The 18,436-nt window shown below is 37.8% G+C and overlaps 1 protein-coding gene across 1 annotated transcript in view; it reads right to left on the reverse strand.

The window, feature by feature from the left end:
* WNT7B (Wnt family member 7B) overlaps nt 1-18,436 on the reverse strand; it is an 80,318-nt gene that overhangs the window by 10,875 nt on the left and 51,007 nt on the right. The window contains exon 3 of the mRNA XM_010213407.2: nt 383-654. Coding sequence (XP_010211709.1) covers nt 383-654 — 272 coding nt within the window. The remainder of the gene's footprint in view (nt 1-382; nt 655-18,436) is intronic.

Raw genomic sequence — 18,436 nt, forward strand, 5'->3', positions numbered from 1 at the left:
TGGATGGAATAAACAGCGGCTGGTGCTGTGGGAGTTCAACAATGTAGCCATCCAGTCCTGTCCCATCACAAGCCCATGATCTCTTGCTAGATTTTTGCAAGGGAGATGGAAAGCAAGGATTTATCATTATCCCAGATAGCTCCAGCAAAGTCCTGGCTGTTAGTGAATGGACGGGAAAGAAGGCTTAGGAAGCAGAAAAATTTAGAGGAACAGTGACAACAACAGTGACAACAAAATGTAGATGTCAAATCCTATTGTGTAAATTCATGCGGATGGGGGACACCAGCAGAGAAAGAGGTGGATTGTTGTGGAATTCCTCTTTAGACCAAACCCACTTCCTCCAGCACACACGTCTCCCCATCCCTCATCCTTTCCAAAATACCTTTCTCCCAGCCTCGTTGTTGTGCAAGTTCATCAGCCGCCGAGCGTTCTTCTTGATTTCTCGGGCATCCACAAACCTTCGGGAGAACTCAATGCCGTATCTGATATCCGCAGAGCAGCCTCCCCATTTCCAGCCCTCCTCCTGGTTGTAGTAGCCCTGCTTCTCCCGGTCACATCCACAGTTGCTGAGGTTGCCCTGGCTGCAGGCGGCTGTGACGGCGTGCGCGACCCCGGCAGCAGTGATGGCGTAGGTGAACGCAGCTTCCCTGCTTCCTGTGGAGAGAAGCCAAGAGCTGGTGGGTTTGGCAGAAAGGCGGCCCTTACTGAAAAAATACCCACCCTGTGTACTGCAGCAGCAGCAGGTGGGAATGTAAGGTGAGCATCACTACTAATGTCTATTCCTCATTCTAGCCTCATTGGCTAGACTGAGGCATGGTGGACCAGGTAAGCACCAGCAAATAGGACAGTCCCATCTAATCCTCTAAACAAGGGGGAGCTGAGCAATGTGTTTGGGCGTTGGTGAGATGAGGCTACACAGATTGCTTGTATAGGATCTAGCCAGGTTTGCTCACTCAGTGGGACTGTATGCATCTCAGATGACTAATAGACGAGTTGCTGATGGCAATGTTCACCAGAAGATAGGAGCTGGTTTTAGGAGTTAGCACTGCATGGGAAAAGGGGACTTTCAGACACCTTAAGAAATACACTTTCAGATATGCAGGAGGGCTAGGATGCAAATGGGCAAGGTCATTCATCTATCTTTATAAATGTTTCAGTCCTCTGTGCAAAGTATAGTAAAAAAGGCCTGTGAAGTCAAGATTTAGGTAGGCATTTTTTTTCTTTCAAGGTAAGGTAGAGACCAACACTTCCCTTTGCTGTAACTCCTCTTTCCCTCTCACACCCTGAGGCAAACTTCTGCCTTAGCTTAGCTCTTGGGTGTACAAAGCATAGTGAACTGCTGTGGCATCTTTATTTCCTCCAAAACAGCTATGATACTGTATGTAAGAAACACTTGTTTTTGTGTAAAGTTCAGTTTTTCTTTTTTTCTACTTTTTTTTTTTGCTACTACCTGCCAAGGTCCCTTGTTCCCAATTCCTTATGACAGCTGTTGATATAGACTATATGAAGAGAGGCAAATAAACTCATTGCTTTATTAGACACCGGTTGGCTGAGTCGCCTTTGGGATCCATAAGCAAAGAGGTTCAATGGCAGAATGATTGAAAAGGACTCTATGGCTACATCCCACTCTGCGGCCTGTCATTGACTGAATTTAGGGCTTCATCATGGCCCTTCATATTTTGCTGTTCCCCTTTAAAATGTTTCCCTACAAGACTATTTCTCAGTGCTCTCATCATCTTCTTCTGTGTATTTATCTGGCGATAAGTAGACAATCTTGTTGTACCACAGCCAAAGAATAACTGTAAAGAATTTGCAGAGAGTTGCTGAAATGCTTTAATGACCACACACAGAGCTTTAACAGGGTTAATGGCTTTGGGAAGGAGAAAATAAAAATTAAAAAAAAATGCAAAGGAAAAAAAAAAAGAACCTATTTACAGAGGCTATTTTTGAATTTTTATTTTAGGATACACAGATATCATAACTGTTCTCGAATGACTTGTGCTCAATGTGTTTTTTTTTTTTTTTTTTTTTTTTTGTATTTCTTATTTTCATAGATAGTTTCCTGAAAGGTTACACTGCTGCTGGATTTGAGAGACATCCTACAAGAAGCAATCATAAACTGTTTTTTGGCTCCATTAACTTGTTTCTCCAAAGCAATAAAAAAAAAAAAGAAAGAAAGAAAAGAAAACTAAGGTAAGAGAAAAACAAGAGAGAGCTGTGTTTTTTCCAGGTACTGAGGAGGTTAAACTCACTTGCATATTATTTGAGTACATTATATAATAGAAGGACTGATTTTGCTTTCAGACACAGAAATGTTTTGTTGGGGCATACTATGTGTGCAGTCTGGTTCAGTGGTTCCCAAACCATGGTCCGCAGAACATTGGTGGTCCAGGAGGCCATGGTAAAAGGTTTGCAGCTAATCCGCAGAGCCATATTAAACAGTGTTTTTAATAGTGTTTTCAATTAAAAGTTTGATGATAATGATGCCTGGTGGTCCACAAGAAATTCTGGGGGTTGATAACACTCCAAAAAAAGTTTGAGAAGTTTGGAAACTTCTGTTCCATTTCGTAGTATGTTCTCTAAAAACACCTATCAATATTCACTCCTCTTTTCTTCGTTCTCCAGCTGAAGTCAAGAAGAGATCCCTGTTTTAAAGTGTGTGTTGTGGACCTGCAGTGTTTCTTTTTTTTTTTTTCATTTCTTTTGAAAAATACCTGTTCCTAATCTATACATTGAAAAACTGGAATTATGAGACACAGTAAACACTAGATATTAGAAATGTTCAAGTTTTCCTTCCTCTTCAGGATGGGAATAATTCAGATTGCAGTTTCTCTTATGGAGATTTTTGAGGAGTTCAGACATTTGTGAAACATGTTCAGAAAAGCCTAAAAAAATAGCAACATAGTCTTATCATGGAATATAGTTGTAGTTCAATAGATCCACCAAGAGACTGACTAGAGACATACTGCTTCATTTTTACTTGTAGGCTCAACATCTGCAACAGGAGGCTGGGCATTACATAATGGCTACTTTGTCAGTAACTTCTCTGGGAGTTTTCATGAGGCATTTCCCTTGATCAGTTGTTTAAAACTAACGAATATTCTATGTCTTTGTCCTTTTTTCTCTCCCATTCTTCCTCATCATATCCCTGGTTACCTGCAGTGCAAGAGGAAAGCATCTTTCACACGCTTGAGAGCTATAGGAGCACTGAAATTACAGCAGGTGGAAACTGTATTGACTCTCTGAAAGGATGATTGTCACATCTCAACATGGTTATTAAATAAGAAGGGTTCAAAAATAAAATTTGTCTGGAAAATTGAGTTCCTTTTGTTAGGGCATCTCAGTAAATGCTGTTCACTTCCCATTGGATCGGCTAAGAATTAAGTGGTTTGGATTTGGTTTGGTTTTGCTTTGCTTTGATTTTTGTTTTAATTAGCTGATTGTCTGATATTTCTCTGGAACTCAGTGTAAGCATTATCTCAGCAGTTCTCTAAACACCTAGGATCAATACAATATATCATAAAATGCTGATGGAGGAGGAAGGGAAACCTCTGTTCTCAAAAAATGTGTCTGCTCTGTACAGAGTCTTCCATTGGAATGTCACCATGTGGAGTCATTTCTAAGCACGTCTCTTTTCAGGTAACCAACACAATTTAAATAACAGTTACTCTGATAACTGAGTGTGGAACAATAAACTTATATTATGAAATTTTCAGATTCAGAAAAAAAATATTCAAAAATATTCCCATTCTGCAATGAAGCAAAGCCAAAACTTTTCCAAAAAATCATGAAAGAGAGAGAGACTATTAAAAATAGCAGCAGATTTGGGATTTTACCTGATTAACGTAAAACTAGATTTTTCTTCTCCTGATAAATAGCATGATAGCCCCCAGTAATTTGGTGTTGTATTTACTCATTCTCTGTGTCTCAGAAGATAAAAATTCCTGCTTGACTTTAAAAAAATCTATCATGTAGATTGAAATAATTCCAGTGAGATCTTATTTTGATGGAAAAGACACTGCTTGGCTCCTGTTGTGACCCTTGTATTCATCCATTTCAATGTTAGAAACGTCTTCCTAGGCGTTAAGGCAGAGATTTCTTTTTTATTTTTGAAACATAGGATAGCCAACACAAATTCTGTGATCAGAAAGCTCCAATACAAGATGACCGTCTATACCAGTTACAGTGAAGACATATATTTTTTAAGACGGTGAAAGTTGCTCCTTGCAATCTCCTGGGACATGAGAGAATTCTTGCACGTGGTCTGCCATTCAGAGCTGCTACCATTTGCCTGACTTCATTTGCATTCTGACTGCAGGTTACATTTAAAACATACTCCAGCACCCACTAATGTAGGCATTTTCTGCTCGCACAAACAGATGTTGGATCATTGCTTCCTGTAATGAGCAATTTCTGGCAGATAGGATGAGAGCAGACTATTTAACCATTGTTGCTCTTGGAGCAGCCTGTATTTTAGCCCTAATTTAGATGTCATCTCTGACTAACTTTTCGACTGCTAACTGAGCACTAAACTTAGATGATCTGGAGTGGAAATTATTACAAGTTCCATAATTGCTGTAGTTTACTACATTCTAATACACATATATTCAGCAGCATATAACCACAATCAGCTGAGAATCATGTATGCTAAATATATATTTTGGTCATTCAGCTGTGGGTGCAGCTTTAGATATCTAACTGTTTCATACTTATTAGCAAGGCATCTATTTTTCTAAATAACTAGATATTACTATTCCACACACGATTCAGAAATGTCTTCTGTCAGCAGCCAGATGAATAAGAGCGCTACTGAATGCTAGCTATTAGAATTGCAATTTAACTTGAAATATTAGACTGTGGAATATATACTATTTGGACAGTAATTTGCTAAATTGTGGATCAACAATGATAGAAGAAAAACAATTACATGCTGCAATTAAACAAAGCAAACTTACATAGTCTGTAGTCACCAGTGGATTTTTGATTATATGACAAAAAATGTCAATATTAATATAGGTCAGTGATAAGAGGAAATGAATCACATCAGAAGTTAGTTTTTTTTTTTTGTCAAACCAATCCTTTCGGACACGTCTTCTTTTACATGCGAAAAATGAGGACACACTGAGTATTTTTTTATGGGAGGAAAACAATAGATATATCTAAACGACAAAACTGAAGTTAAACAGTAGCAACTCAGTTACAGACGGATGAATTTTTTTGCTGGCAAGCTTAATAGTTTTATATTTTATTCAACATATTCTTTAATAATTCTCAAAGAAAATACTACATGTTCTTTGAGTTTGATCCAAGAGTAATAGAAATCAGTGAGAGTTTTCTCACTGTCTGGAACAGATCTTTTCTCTATTTACATTTTCAGCGTAACTGATTCTGGGCTCCTTGGTTTATAATCTAAAAGCTGAATGCTAGGATAGTGATATTTTTTTCAATCCTGTAATTTACTACACTCAATGCTACATGTAAGAAATGCAGAACACTGTAGTTTGTGTAAGCATAAAACATCATTAAAAAGTAGGACTGGAAAGAACCTCAAGAGATCATCTAGTGCACCCCTCAATCATTCCTCAATATAGCCTGATAATAAAGACATCATTTATAACAGCTTTTTATTTATCCTGGTCCTAAAACGATCAGTGATGAAGATGCTGCAGACCGCCTGGACAGCCTGTTTCAGTGCTCAAGACTCCTGCTATTATACCTGTCTTACCATTATTAACCTGAAACTGTCCCACTCAACGTAAACCTACTGCTTCTAACTCTGCAAAGAAATGATTTCTTCTGTTCTTCCAACAGCAGCCTTTTAACACTGAAATACTTTTGTTCTTTGTTCCCTTTCTAGACTTAGTCCATCAGTCTTTGTAGGCCACAGTTTCAAGACCTCTGATTTTCTCTGTTGCTCTTGTCTGGACTCTGTAGACTGGTTGGCAAGTTTCTTGCAGCGCAGCAACATGGATGTGCCCAAGCGCTCCAGCTGAGGCCTTACCCATTCTGGGTAGAACAGAAGGAACATTTCGCATGTCTTGCATGCTACACTCCTGTTTACTCATGCCAATAAGATGTTTTCACAGCAGCAGGACATTTTTGACTCTTACTCAGTTTGTGGTCGTCTTCTGTGCAGCTACTATCATGACAGATGTTTTCCATCTTGCATTTATGCAACCGATTATTCCCACATATAGATCTTTGTCTTTCTTGATTACTACCTCTTGTCTATTTTCTTTTTCTTTTTTTTCTAGAGCATTTCTGCAATTATTCATGATTGTTTTCAATTTTGACCCAATCTTTCTCCAGCTTCCTTGCAGTTGCTCACAGCCTGGCATTATTTTAAAATTTAATAACCACTCTTTACTCCATTCCATTCAGACCAAGAATGTAAATACTGACCAGTGTCAGATACAGCACAGATCAGAGGGAAATCCATTCAGTACCTCCTTCCATTTTAATAGCTACCTTCTAACTCCCAGACAGGATACCCCCATTTGGACACAGTTTCTGTAGTTTTCTTATGAAAATGTCATGTAATACTATGTCAAAAGCATCATTTAAGGCCATAAGGTATATGGTATAAACTGCTTCTTCTCTGCCTCTGAGGACCCAGGTGGCTTACGAAGAAAATTCGACATGATTTGTTCTTGACATATCCTTGTTGACTGTTACTCATCTCCAGGTTTTAAGTTATGGGTTTATGTTCATATAATTTTTTAACTTACTGAAACTAAGATGAATGGTCCTATATATATATATATATATATGTATGTCACTCAGACAAAGGCAATGCATTTGTTTTTTCAACTCTTCTTAATTACAGTTCTCCACAAGTTTTCAACTCTAATGACAGTCAGGACTAATAGATCTGAAATGGCTTCATTAAGTTTTCTCAGATGAGGGACAGCTAACTAGAAAATATACAACTGAGATAATCCTTCCATACATCTAACACTGAGATTGTATCCTTCTGTTGGCAATGATAATCCTGTAAGTATCTGCTCATCATTGATCCTTTCAGTGAAGACCAACGCAATTTTTCTTTTGTCCTTCTTAATATTATCCTTCCTTTATACTCTCCACTGAAGTCTCATACACTGAGTAGTGGACCATTTGGTTTTTCTTTTTTTCCACTCACTAACAAAATATCTACTGACCGATTACTGCGTAGCCTGCTGTCAAAGTAACAAGTATAGTCAATCATGGTCATGTGGCTTTTCTCATAGCCTCTGCATTCAGAAGTATTCATGAATGATGAACTTGATGCAGACAGATTAGCTGTCACTCCATCCAGACTTCCTGATGAAATCTAGCAGATTTTCCTATTACTGTTTAACTAAAATAGTTCTGTTTGATTTTGTTACATTCAAATAATCTCTGCTTAATCACAATAGATCTATGTCATATTGAAACAAATGGAAATCAGGAGTGTAACACAATTACAGTCCCTTCTTTGTAGACTATGCCTGTGTCTGTTATAGATTAGGCTTGGGAGGAGATGATACAGAGAATGATGCAGATCTCAAAAGTGAGAATGTATAGTGTTGTGACATAACAGTTTTATACACACAGTCCTCTGTTATTCAGCATTTTTTCATCTCAAGACTCCCACTAGATTTTTAAGGTTGGAGCTACCAAAATATCGGCCATCACTCTAGAATCAGACTCCCGACAAGTTTGTTTTCTGTTACTCCTGCGGGTTGGTCAAATTTTCTTTCAGAATGGCCTGAGCATGAGCCAGATTTATTTCACACTTGCCTCTTTGCAACTCCTTACTGTCACTATTTATAGTGCTTTTGGAAGCATGTCAATTAAAAGAGCTATTTACTGTGCCTCTGCATTTCACAATTTTTCAAGCACTTTTCCAATTTCATGGTCATTTTCTGAAAGCTTGATGATGCTTTCCACAGTGGTTTCTGTAATGACACTTCCAACAATTTACAGGATTGTTTTTTTTAATTTACTCCATAAACATATTCGGTTAGCACCCTGGCAACTGTAAATAATTGTCTGAATTACTGCTCTAAAGCAAGTATAATTCTGTTAGTGGCTGTCTTTTGGCAGCATATACTTCGGAGTTTTTAAGCACAGCTTTATGAGTTTAGCAAGCTAACTATGAGCTTTTAGCAAGATCTTTTAAAGTGTCCAGCAAAACAGGTACTTTTTAAGCTTTTACTTGTAAACCTGTACTTGCTTTAGGAAACTCATAGCTAACAAATTGTCTATATCTCATTCTTACAAAAGTGGGGAAATTAAGTTTTGATTCAAAAGCACCACTGCTTGTTTTTGCCAAGGTTTAGTCAAAATATGGAGCTGCGCAGTCATTTAAAGAATGCACAGAACTATGACTTGAGAAATACTGCCCAAACCATGAGGGGAAGTTTCCAGATACACTGTACCATTGAGAGAAGTCTGTGCGGTGTCACAGTTGGCTGTGTTTACACAATGCTACTGCTAATACTGTCAAAGTAGGATGTGGGTACCAGTAACTGGAGTAGAGTTCTGTCCCTGGATCTACTGTGGATTCTGTGCTGAATGTATTGGCATTTTTTAAAATTAAATATTTTAAAATTTTTTAATAGTGTTTTGATATATCAAAATATGTGAGTGCTCAGCCGGAGATATCTTGCAGAGTATATATTTTTCTTTTTTTTTAAGTTGTTGTAGAAGACACTTGAAGACGCCTCAGAAAAAATGAATTCTAAAATATGTTAATGTCCCTAAATGAAAAGGGGCTATGAGGATTCAGATGCTGTTATAATAATTCATTCATACCAGTCCATTCGTGAAAATGTTTCATATGTGCAGGCTTTGCCTCTGCATTATGCTCACTATTTTAATGGGCATTTCACAAGGAGATATGAAATAGTATTTCAGAAAAAGAGAGAAGGAATCTACAAATAGGTAGACATATTTTCTTTTCTTCTTCTTTAAGGTTGTTATTGATAGAACTTTTGCATTGCAATATCGCCTGCTAAAGTTTTTTGAGATCTGTGGTGCTCAACAAGGGAAATGTTCTCAGCTCCAATTTAAGATAGAAAATATGCTTTCTACCTCACTAAAAAAAAAAAACACTCCACCAAGGAAAAGGGGACAGTGTCATTACATTTTTTAAGCAAATCACTTTTCTAGTCAAGTTTATGCTTCAGTTTATCAGGATGCAACTGCTTTATAAATGTGCTACCAAACCTTTTAGGTCACTGAGATTTTCATGTGTGCGGATTTTGTGGACCTTTAGTGAATCAAGCAATTCAGAATAGGTATTTTCCTCAGCTGTCAAGAGAGGATCCTTCCAGCCTAAATTACTCTGTGATTCTATGATTATTTTTGACTTTACTATGGACTAATTTCACACTCTATCATCTCTGCTGCCATACACATTAATATTAAGAAGTCATTGCCATGAAGAATAAGATATTCTCAGCGGATTTACTGCATGAACTCTCCTGGGTCAGTATTTTAATTATCTCTTTTCAGTCATTTAAATGGCTTGATTTATAAATACAGTGTGTAGAAGAGCATTTCTTTAAAATAAATCTGCGCTGCCATTTGCATGAAGTCATCTTCTCCTGTGTTATCTTATGTCACTTCTAACCTAGATAACAAATCCCTGAGGGCAGTGGTCATGTCTTTTGTAAATCACTGTGCACACCTGTGCTCTGCTGTAGAAACTTGTTAAATAATAACACCTTTTAAAGGGTTTGCAGAACTATGGGTAGTTTAAGCACTAAGCTCTTATATCTGGGCATGCCAGAGTGTCTGTGGGTGTGTGTCTGTGTGCAGATATCTATGGATGCTACAGATGAAATTTCAGCTCTCACTTCAGAATTTCTTGAGGCGATGTATTATGAATGTTACCTCAATATATTGTACAGGTGTAGGAGCTCTTAGTGCTCCTATACCATTTTGCTCTAATTATTTAAGTGTCTTGCCAGAGTTTTTGCTGAAGTTGCATTTGCTTTTTCAGAGAGAAGCTAAATGTTCTGGTGTCCCCTATGGAAATAGTTAAAAATATTCCTTGACTGCCAGTAAGACACCTGCAACCAAAGGAGGATCTCAGCAGCTGGCCTCTTCTATGTTTCAACATAAATATTTTGCTCATGCTCCTGTCTTACAGTCCCACATAACACAACTGTTTGATATATAAAATTATTAATGAGATATACAGAAATATCAATCTAGAAACCCCCTTTCAGAAACCGACGCAAAGCAAGAGCAGCAGCAAGCCAGTATAACCCTAGACATTTTGCAAGGAAGAGATACTGCTTTCAGATTAGATGCCAATATTTACAATATACAAATGTAATTACTTTGTAGGACACAGTCTAGATACCTAGGGCTAAATCTACATAGGGCTGTTATTTCTTTCAGACATTCTGCTGCCTGGTGTTTTCCACATGGCCAAGGCAGGTATCCAGTCTTACTGGCCAAGCATTGAGAGTGTCTAGACACCCAAAAGCAAGACTTCCAGAAGCTCTCAAACCATACAGAGAGGCCCCCAAACTGGCAGTAGAAAATCCAGAGACAGGAGAAGAATTCTACATCTACCCCACCAGAGAGCTAAACCAGATTTCCCTGCACAGTCTGTGTTTCTAACTATTCCAGCAACAGGCATCTGGGTGAAGGGCGTATGGTGGTTTTAGTAAAGGAGCTCCCATGCTTGAATTATTCTACTGTCATCCCATTATCCAATTCTATATTCTGCTTGTGGAAAAAAAAAATCACTACACTAAGAGCAAGAAGATGACTTTGTTGGTCTCACTGATTCACTGAACACAACACAACTTCTTCTAGTGTTTTCTTCTAGCTTCTCAGAGTGTCCTTTTACTTGATTCTACCAAATATAGGATTAGAATGATATTTTGCAAAGTAAAGTACTAATCTAATCTAATAGATCTAATAAATAATGTGGTTTTTTAAGTATTTACCAGATTTCAAGTCTAAGTCCAAAGCAATATCATAAAATGGTATAACCATCTATATAGCATTGTAGCTTTCTCTACAATATCAATATAAGGAGAATAGCTTGTAATTTAACTATGAAGTAATGACACTTAAGAATGATTTGACCTTCCTTTTGTGCTGATGGCAATGAACATGGAGTAGGTATGGAGTAGACATGGAGTAGGCCCTACTCTAGAAAAGCTGACAACCACACTGGGTGTACCTGGCATAGCATTTTCCAGGCACACAAATTATTATGTGTTCAACTTGTCTGTATAGCCTTCAAAGTGCCCTCAGGATATTCCTCAAAAACTACACAGGCATACATAAAAGACCACTGTCCTACATATGACAAAAAAAAAGAAAAATATTTTTAGCAAATAGTATACTATGATGCTGCCTTTTTTTTTTCTGTAAAAGAATGCATAGGAACATAGTGGAGAAGTTGGTTGTTCAGTATTTGATGGGATCTGTTTAATATATTTTAGGATTTGAGAGGAGGTACGATGCAGTGAGTCTTAATATTTAGGATGCGACCACACCTCAGTTATTGTCCATGGTAGCAGAATGACCATATCTTATCTGCTTTAGTTCACAATCTAGCCCAAACTAGCCCTTCCTTGGTGATTTCAGCTGGACAGCTGGGTTTGCCATGCATTGGTATGAGCTAATTCTCTCTGCTATATTCTGCTGCAATCTGCGAATTCTGCTACAGAAATTGCATTTTGCAGGTATAGGGTAAATAGCTGGAGAGGCACATCATAAATCATTTGTGTCACCTGTGAGAGCTTAAATTTTGTCAAAAGGAGAAAATGGAACTGAATGGAAGATGCTTTAAAATTTGCTTAAATATTTTCCAAGTGTTCTTACACTTGGAAACACGAGTGTTACACAAGTGTTCCAAGTGTGGCTGCATTCACATTTCTGATGCATTTGCTTTGCTTTACCAGTCTTTCTGAGAGGAGAGCTAGGTTCAAATAATGATTTTCATCCTTTTTTTGTGTTTGAAGGGTCTCTGCCTGGTAGTCTAGTTTGTAACCTCAATAAGCAAGATGTGGCATAAATCATACATATGAAAGAAATTTAAAAGAGTAAAAAGCTCAGAAGGTTTTGGATAAATATACAAAGTCTGGATGCTTATCCAAACCTCTTTGGTTTGCAAAATGAATCTGGAAACATCACAAGGGCAATATCTTTTTTACAGTATTTCAGCCCTTGAACTTCTGGTCCTGACAGAAGTTAGGAAATGACAAGACTCAGAAAAACGAGGAGTATTATTTTAATTTTCTCAGGCATCATGAAGCCTACTGGATCACTGTCTAATCTGAAATTGTTGGGCTATCCCTACCAGTTAGGGATACCAGGTTATTTTATCTGTTAGGTTAGCAGTTGTTATTTATTATTTACACAGTGCTAGGATCAATTAACTGAGCCTGTATTTTGCCAAGTATTGTACAAGCCCATCCTAAAATGATAAGCTGCAACAGTTTGCACATGAGGATGGGACAAATGTGTGGATGCCAGCACTGTGAGTTAACTACCCTTTCAGCTGAAAAGTCAAAGTATTATGAGGATAAAAAGATCAAATTCCTAGTTGACAAAAAGCTACTGTTGTTATTAGACGTGATATCTTCAAAGGGAAGAATGAGCCTTAAACCAAACTCAGAAGAAAATACTGTAGAACTTAAAGGTGCACCAACTTCAGATCTGGATCTAGGCTTTCGGACTAGGAACAGGAAGGAGAATTCCCTTTTGACTGTTTAAATAGAAGAATCTTTAAGTAGGTAGCTTGATATTCCAAACAAACACTGCTTACAAAAAGGTACTTTCAAAAAATGCTAGCAAGTGTCTCTACTGCAAATCCACAATTAAAATGAGATATGGATCTCATTAAATAATCTTTACTGCTCCATACTTTGTAGAAGTTTGTTTCCAGATCTGAACTTTGAAGTTGACCCTATCTCTGGGATGGGCCAAACCAAAAGCCAGATCTGAACACCACTGAACTCTGGGAAAGTTCAAATCCATAGTTTGTGGTTCAGGTTGAGCTCTAATTAAAACAGACCAGTTTGAAAGGCAAATGTCTTAAAACCAAAACAAAACAAATGTTTCACGTGAAAAGTCTTGGATTAGGCTAGAATGTACCAAGTAGTGTTTTTGTCTATCATATGAAGTAGTGTTGGCCAGGCTAACACAAAGTGATAGCATGCACATAAGATATTCAACACAGACACTTTGAATTTAACTTTGAGCAGAGCACAATATTCATGGAAACACCTCATGCTGTGTAAAAACCCACCAGCAATCTTACTAGCTCTCAGATTTGAGGGTTGTCTGTCATGTTTCAAAATTTCCATGGCCACATCTAGTAATGCAATAGTCCAGGGTCTTTTAAAAATCAGTGTCTTGCGTTCTTTGAATGAAACTTATGTCTCTTTATGTCAGTAGTATGTTAAATATGGCCACTAATCCCTGAAAACAAACAAAAAAAGTGGTTCTGCAGAAACTTATGATTGTGCAAGAGGGCAGGGAAATCCCAGCGAACTGTCCTGCTAAGAGCTTCTGTTTATGCTGCAGTTATTATTACAGTGTCTGAAATAAAGCAACATGGTTGATCAGTGGATAAGAGAAAAGCAAACAGACGAGAAGAGAACATGGTTTCAGCACTACTGAAATGCTGAAGTAAATGGGAGACAGCAAAGAGAAAAAGAAAAGCGAAAGGGAAAGAGAGAGAAACCATTCAAGCCACATTGCCCAAGTCGGGATGTCATTGTGTGCCAGTAGCTAGAAAAGGAGCATCTTGGAGAGGAAGGTTCATTCCAAGAATCACAGCACACATACAGAACAAAAGACATTCAATAGCAGTTACTCTTCCTATGGAATGTGTTCACTTGCTTTCCTTAATGTTACATGTAAGTACAGGGTATTTTCTCTTCATGAAATTGGGTTTTACACTCTCTGTGGATAACTACATAAAGTTTCCAAACTTCTCTCTTATGAAAACTTCGTTTGTAATCTTTTGAGAACAGGACGTCTGGGATTTTTCAGTTTGGTCTTCTTTCAGGCCTGAACCTACTCTCTATGAGAACAAATTCCCTTCATGATATTTCTGTCCTTTGCTTCTTGGTCAGATAAGAAGACCTTAGTGGAAACCATTTTCATTTGAAGATACCAGAGTACTTCACCAATGTTCATTAACCTCACATCTCCCCACTGAGGTTAGTCCACATTAATTAAGCTTCTCGATTCCCCACTGAAATTAGTCATCTGTAGTCTCCAGACAAGGAAATTATGGCCTAGTGAGGTATGAAATAACTTGCCCAAGGTCACAACAGACATATATGGCACAGCTAGGAACACAAGCCAAGTTCCTTATCTCCTGGTCCATGCTTAAACCATAAAATGATAGTTCTCGTATTGAATGAGGAACCACGGGGTATGTGAAAAATGAAAGTATGGGAATTTTATTGAGTTTCCTTAAATGTCACCTTCACTTCAGCTTGGACAAAGACAGCAAAAAAATAGTTTATCCATTCAGAATGAGTACTTCTTAGGTTACAGAATATTCAGATGTTTTCACTCTTTGCTCAGGGGAAATTTCAGTTTAGACTTTTCCTTACTGGTCAGATTGTATTTAAAAGAACAACCTTTCTAATTAATCACTCACAATGATTAATTATTATGACAATATATTAATGTCTGTTTATGATATCCTTTAAAACATAACAAAGCAAAACAAAGCAGTAAAAGACACGTCTATGCAAAGAAATGAGAGACTATCCACTCACCACAGTATTTTCTTCTATATCAGCTTTGTAATGTTCATGAATGAGAACTGCCAGTAACCTATGTGCTTCTTTAAAATTTTCTTAAAAGCAAGAAGGAAAGTAGGATGGGAAGAGAGACATAGTCAAATCCTACACATGATAATGTACTGATTTCAATCAAATCAAAGTGAAAGATACACATGGCCTTGTGACATTGCAAGACATGCAGCAGAAAATGCACATTTATCAACTTGTGCTATTCTTTATCTGGGTACAGAGAACCACAAATGTTTAGGGATGAGAAGTAGCTTGGAAAGAAAAAAACTTTACCATCAGATAAAATATTCCATGTTTTTTTTTTTTCTGCCTGGGTTACTGGCATGGACAGTCCTTCAAAATACTGACTTTTGCCTAAAGAATATCCTTTGGAAATGTCCTGACATTAACCTTCTCCCAGCCACTTACCCATCAATAACCAGAACTAGCCCCACTTACAAAACAGCAATACACAGTGCTTTGTATTGACTACTTGTGGTTTTGGAGCCTTCTCATTGCCATTCCCATTGCCATTTCCTGCTTCTGATCCATCTCTTTTTCTCCCCTTCTCTCAACATGGATTCATAGATCTGCTATAGTCTTTCCCACTTCCTCATACCGCTAGCCAAGCAATTTAAAGACTTCCATTTCAGAGATTGAAAACATACTCCATATTAAATTTAACGGAATAATATGAGTGGCAGGTCCATGTTTCAAACACATTCAATTTATATCATAACTGAGAATAAGCAGCAGGGGAAGCAACTTGATGGATTGCTGGAGGCAGTGGCTGCCCTTTCTCTTGGAACGTGTCTCTGTCACTTGCTAAATAGGTGCACCATCTGGTGGTAATTTTGGACTCCCACTTGTTCTTAAATTTCCAAACAGCAGTGGTGGCATGTATGCCTTTGGTTGCAGCATTTCCTTGCTGGTATCTGCTAGAGTGTCATTGGTTAAGACAACTTTTGTAGGTACTAACGGTGCATGAGTACCAAGGATAACGAGAACACTAAATGAAGGACATGCTCCCATGTCTCCTGTGAGGGATAAGTAGGTATGACTTTACTAGAGGTCCAAGTGCTCCCCTGAGAAACGTAAGTGGGGAGGAGGAAAAATTTCACAGGCAGAAACCAAAATTGGACATTAACAGGCTTGATGCCTAATTAAGGAGTCTAAGCTGGCAGGATAGTCAACAGGGACCTTCAGACAGTCGTGCAGACAAATTAAGATCAAAATCACACCCTGGAAGTGCTTCTTTCTCTCTTCTTTGACCATACAAGGAATACAAGCTGACTAGGTTCCTATCTTAGACATCTCATACAAATGCCTGGAGCTATGTGGCATGAATCTGGGCCAAAGGAAAGAAGCAAGGAAGGAACTCCCTATTTTTCTGCCTCTGAAGTCTGAAGCCCTTCAGTTAGCAATACAGGCAAGAACCTACTGGCACCTCTTGTGTAATTTCCTTCTGAACCTGCAAGATTGCATTGACCGCACCAGATGGGACATTGCATGGTGATCTTTCCTGAACAGGATAGGAGGAGCCTGAGTCAGATAGAAAACAAGTTTTCACATTGTCCTACAGAAATGAGTGAACAGATTATCATCCTTTAAGTTATCATTCATGAGTAAGCTTAGTTTGTTTTAGCAGCTTGAACAAAGTTTTATAGCCTACAGTAATTTGTCTTTAACTATTGTCATGTTTGTTGAGCTACTATCTGGAGACATATCTCACCTTCCCTCAGTATGCCTGTTGGCTGTCTGGAGTGAGAACAATCTATTTAAAGACACCTCAGTCAAGCCCACTTTTTACATCAACATTTTTTAAATCTTAGGAAACCTTTCTTTCACAGTCCCAGGAATCTGTGTTTGATCCTGTGTTTCTTGGAGAGACCATGATAGATAGGAAATGATTACCGCTGTAGCTAAAAGTTCCCTGTTCAATCCACTAAAAACCTTTTGATCAAAGCTGGATAGGTTTGACACTTTTTTTTAAGATGATCAACCCTCATCTTGATCGGCATGCAGGCATTCACTGTGACTTCCATATTCTGCACACTGCTTGGGTGTGCGCTTAAAGTACTTTTAAACTCTCTTTTGCTTTAATTCTTATTTTAAAAAGCATCGTGTTTAAAGTTAATCAAATGTTGCATAAACAGAGCACAACTGAAGTGCTTAGCTAATTTGTAGCCTGAGAGAGCTTCTACCTTTGGCACTAGCAAGCTAGGTTCATCTTTTAAAGCCTTCAAACACTAGGAGGTTTTTCTTTTTCTCTTTCTTTCCTTTTAATTTGACTTTTTTATCTCTGATAATAATGTTAGACTTTATAGGTAGCAGCATACAGTACATCAGTAAGAAATAAACTACAGTCACGGGCAATTGAATCCAATGCTAAAAAGCCATGTGCAGCACTCATGAAAGAGATTTTCTCAATTAGAAAAAAAATACATTTGTCAGAGTATTTGGAATGTGCCACTACTTCATTAGAAAAGGAAATTGCTTGTGACTAGAGGCAGGACAGCAAACTGCATGGATGAGCGATCTAAGCATGAACGCTGATACATTTGTTAAGCAAACCAAAATGTACTAATTAACAATTGTTGTGTTTTCTGTAATGTTTGCAAATGCCTCTCTGTGTGCTTCAAGCTTTTAAAATTAGGACCAGGTGTTTTACCAAACACAAAGTAACCCAGGAAACAAAGGAGAAAAGGGAGGGATGCTGCTACACATGTAACTGGGAGGTCTAATGTTATGATTAGTCTGTCCTGCTTGATGTAGAGGTTGAACTAGATAACCAAGCCCATCATCTATCCTATCATTCTAAAGAAGATGCCTTGACAGCATGGTGACCGCACTAATAAAACTTAAGGAATCTTCAAAGTCATTAGAACCCCAAGTTATCTGCAGGATGTTAAACCAGCACGTTAAATGCCATCCTGCACAAACTTTTATTTTACTTAAAGAACTTTTCTTGTAGTGACAAGACTTGCCATATCCTGCAAATGCATAGTTGGTTTGTATGTAAAAAAAAGAAATGTATAGTTGATTTCTGTTTTATCAATTAGTTTCTAGATAAGTCCCTGCTATGAAATTTATCTCTAAGCTCATATTTAACAGCCAGGGACGTTTATAGTGGCTGTAAAATCCTGGCTTTGGTGAAAGCAGTGGCAAATCTCTATTGATTGGACTAGGACCAGAATTCAACTCCTGTGATTTTGGATTAGGCCCAACATTAGACTTTATTTAATTTTAAATGTTACTTACCTTCCTAAGTATGCATTACATTTTAAGTCATTGACCAATAGGGCTGTGACATTAGAAATAACTAATTCAATCAGCATGCTATGGGTCATTTGTAGCCAGCTATTTTATTATATACTGAAGCGAAAAAAAAATGGTATTAAGGAACATTAATGTTCCAAGTAAGGCACTTGAAAGCAAAGTAATCCCAAACTTAACGTTGTTGTGCAAAGTTAGCCCTGCTGTGTACAGTATAGTATTTAATTAAATAATTTTCTAGAATTTGCACACTATCTTCTCCACAGGACCTCTGACTCACTCATTCCAAGGCAGACAAGTAACACAGAAAATTTTATCCTGAATGATAAAGACAAGGTTAAATGCAACTGAAAATTAGGATTTTATATGGGCCAATATTGAGCATGCCAGGATCAGTGAGTTACAGGTCA

Source organism: Tinamus guttatus, unplaced genomic scaffold (genome assembly GCF_059628265.1).
Source record: "Tinamus guttatus ecotype Peru unplaced genomic scaffold, ASM5962826v1 Tinamus_guttatus_pri_ptg000749l, whole genome shotgun sequence".
Classification (NCBI taxonomy): Eukaryota; Metazoa; Chordata; class Aves; order Tinamiformes; family Tinamidae; genus Tinamus; species Tinamus guttatus.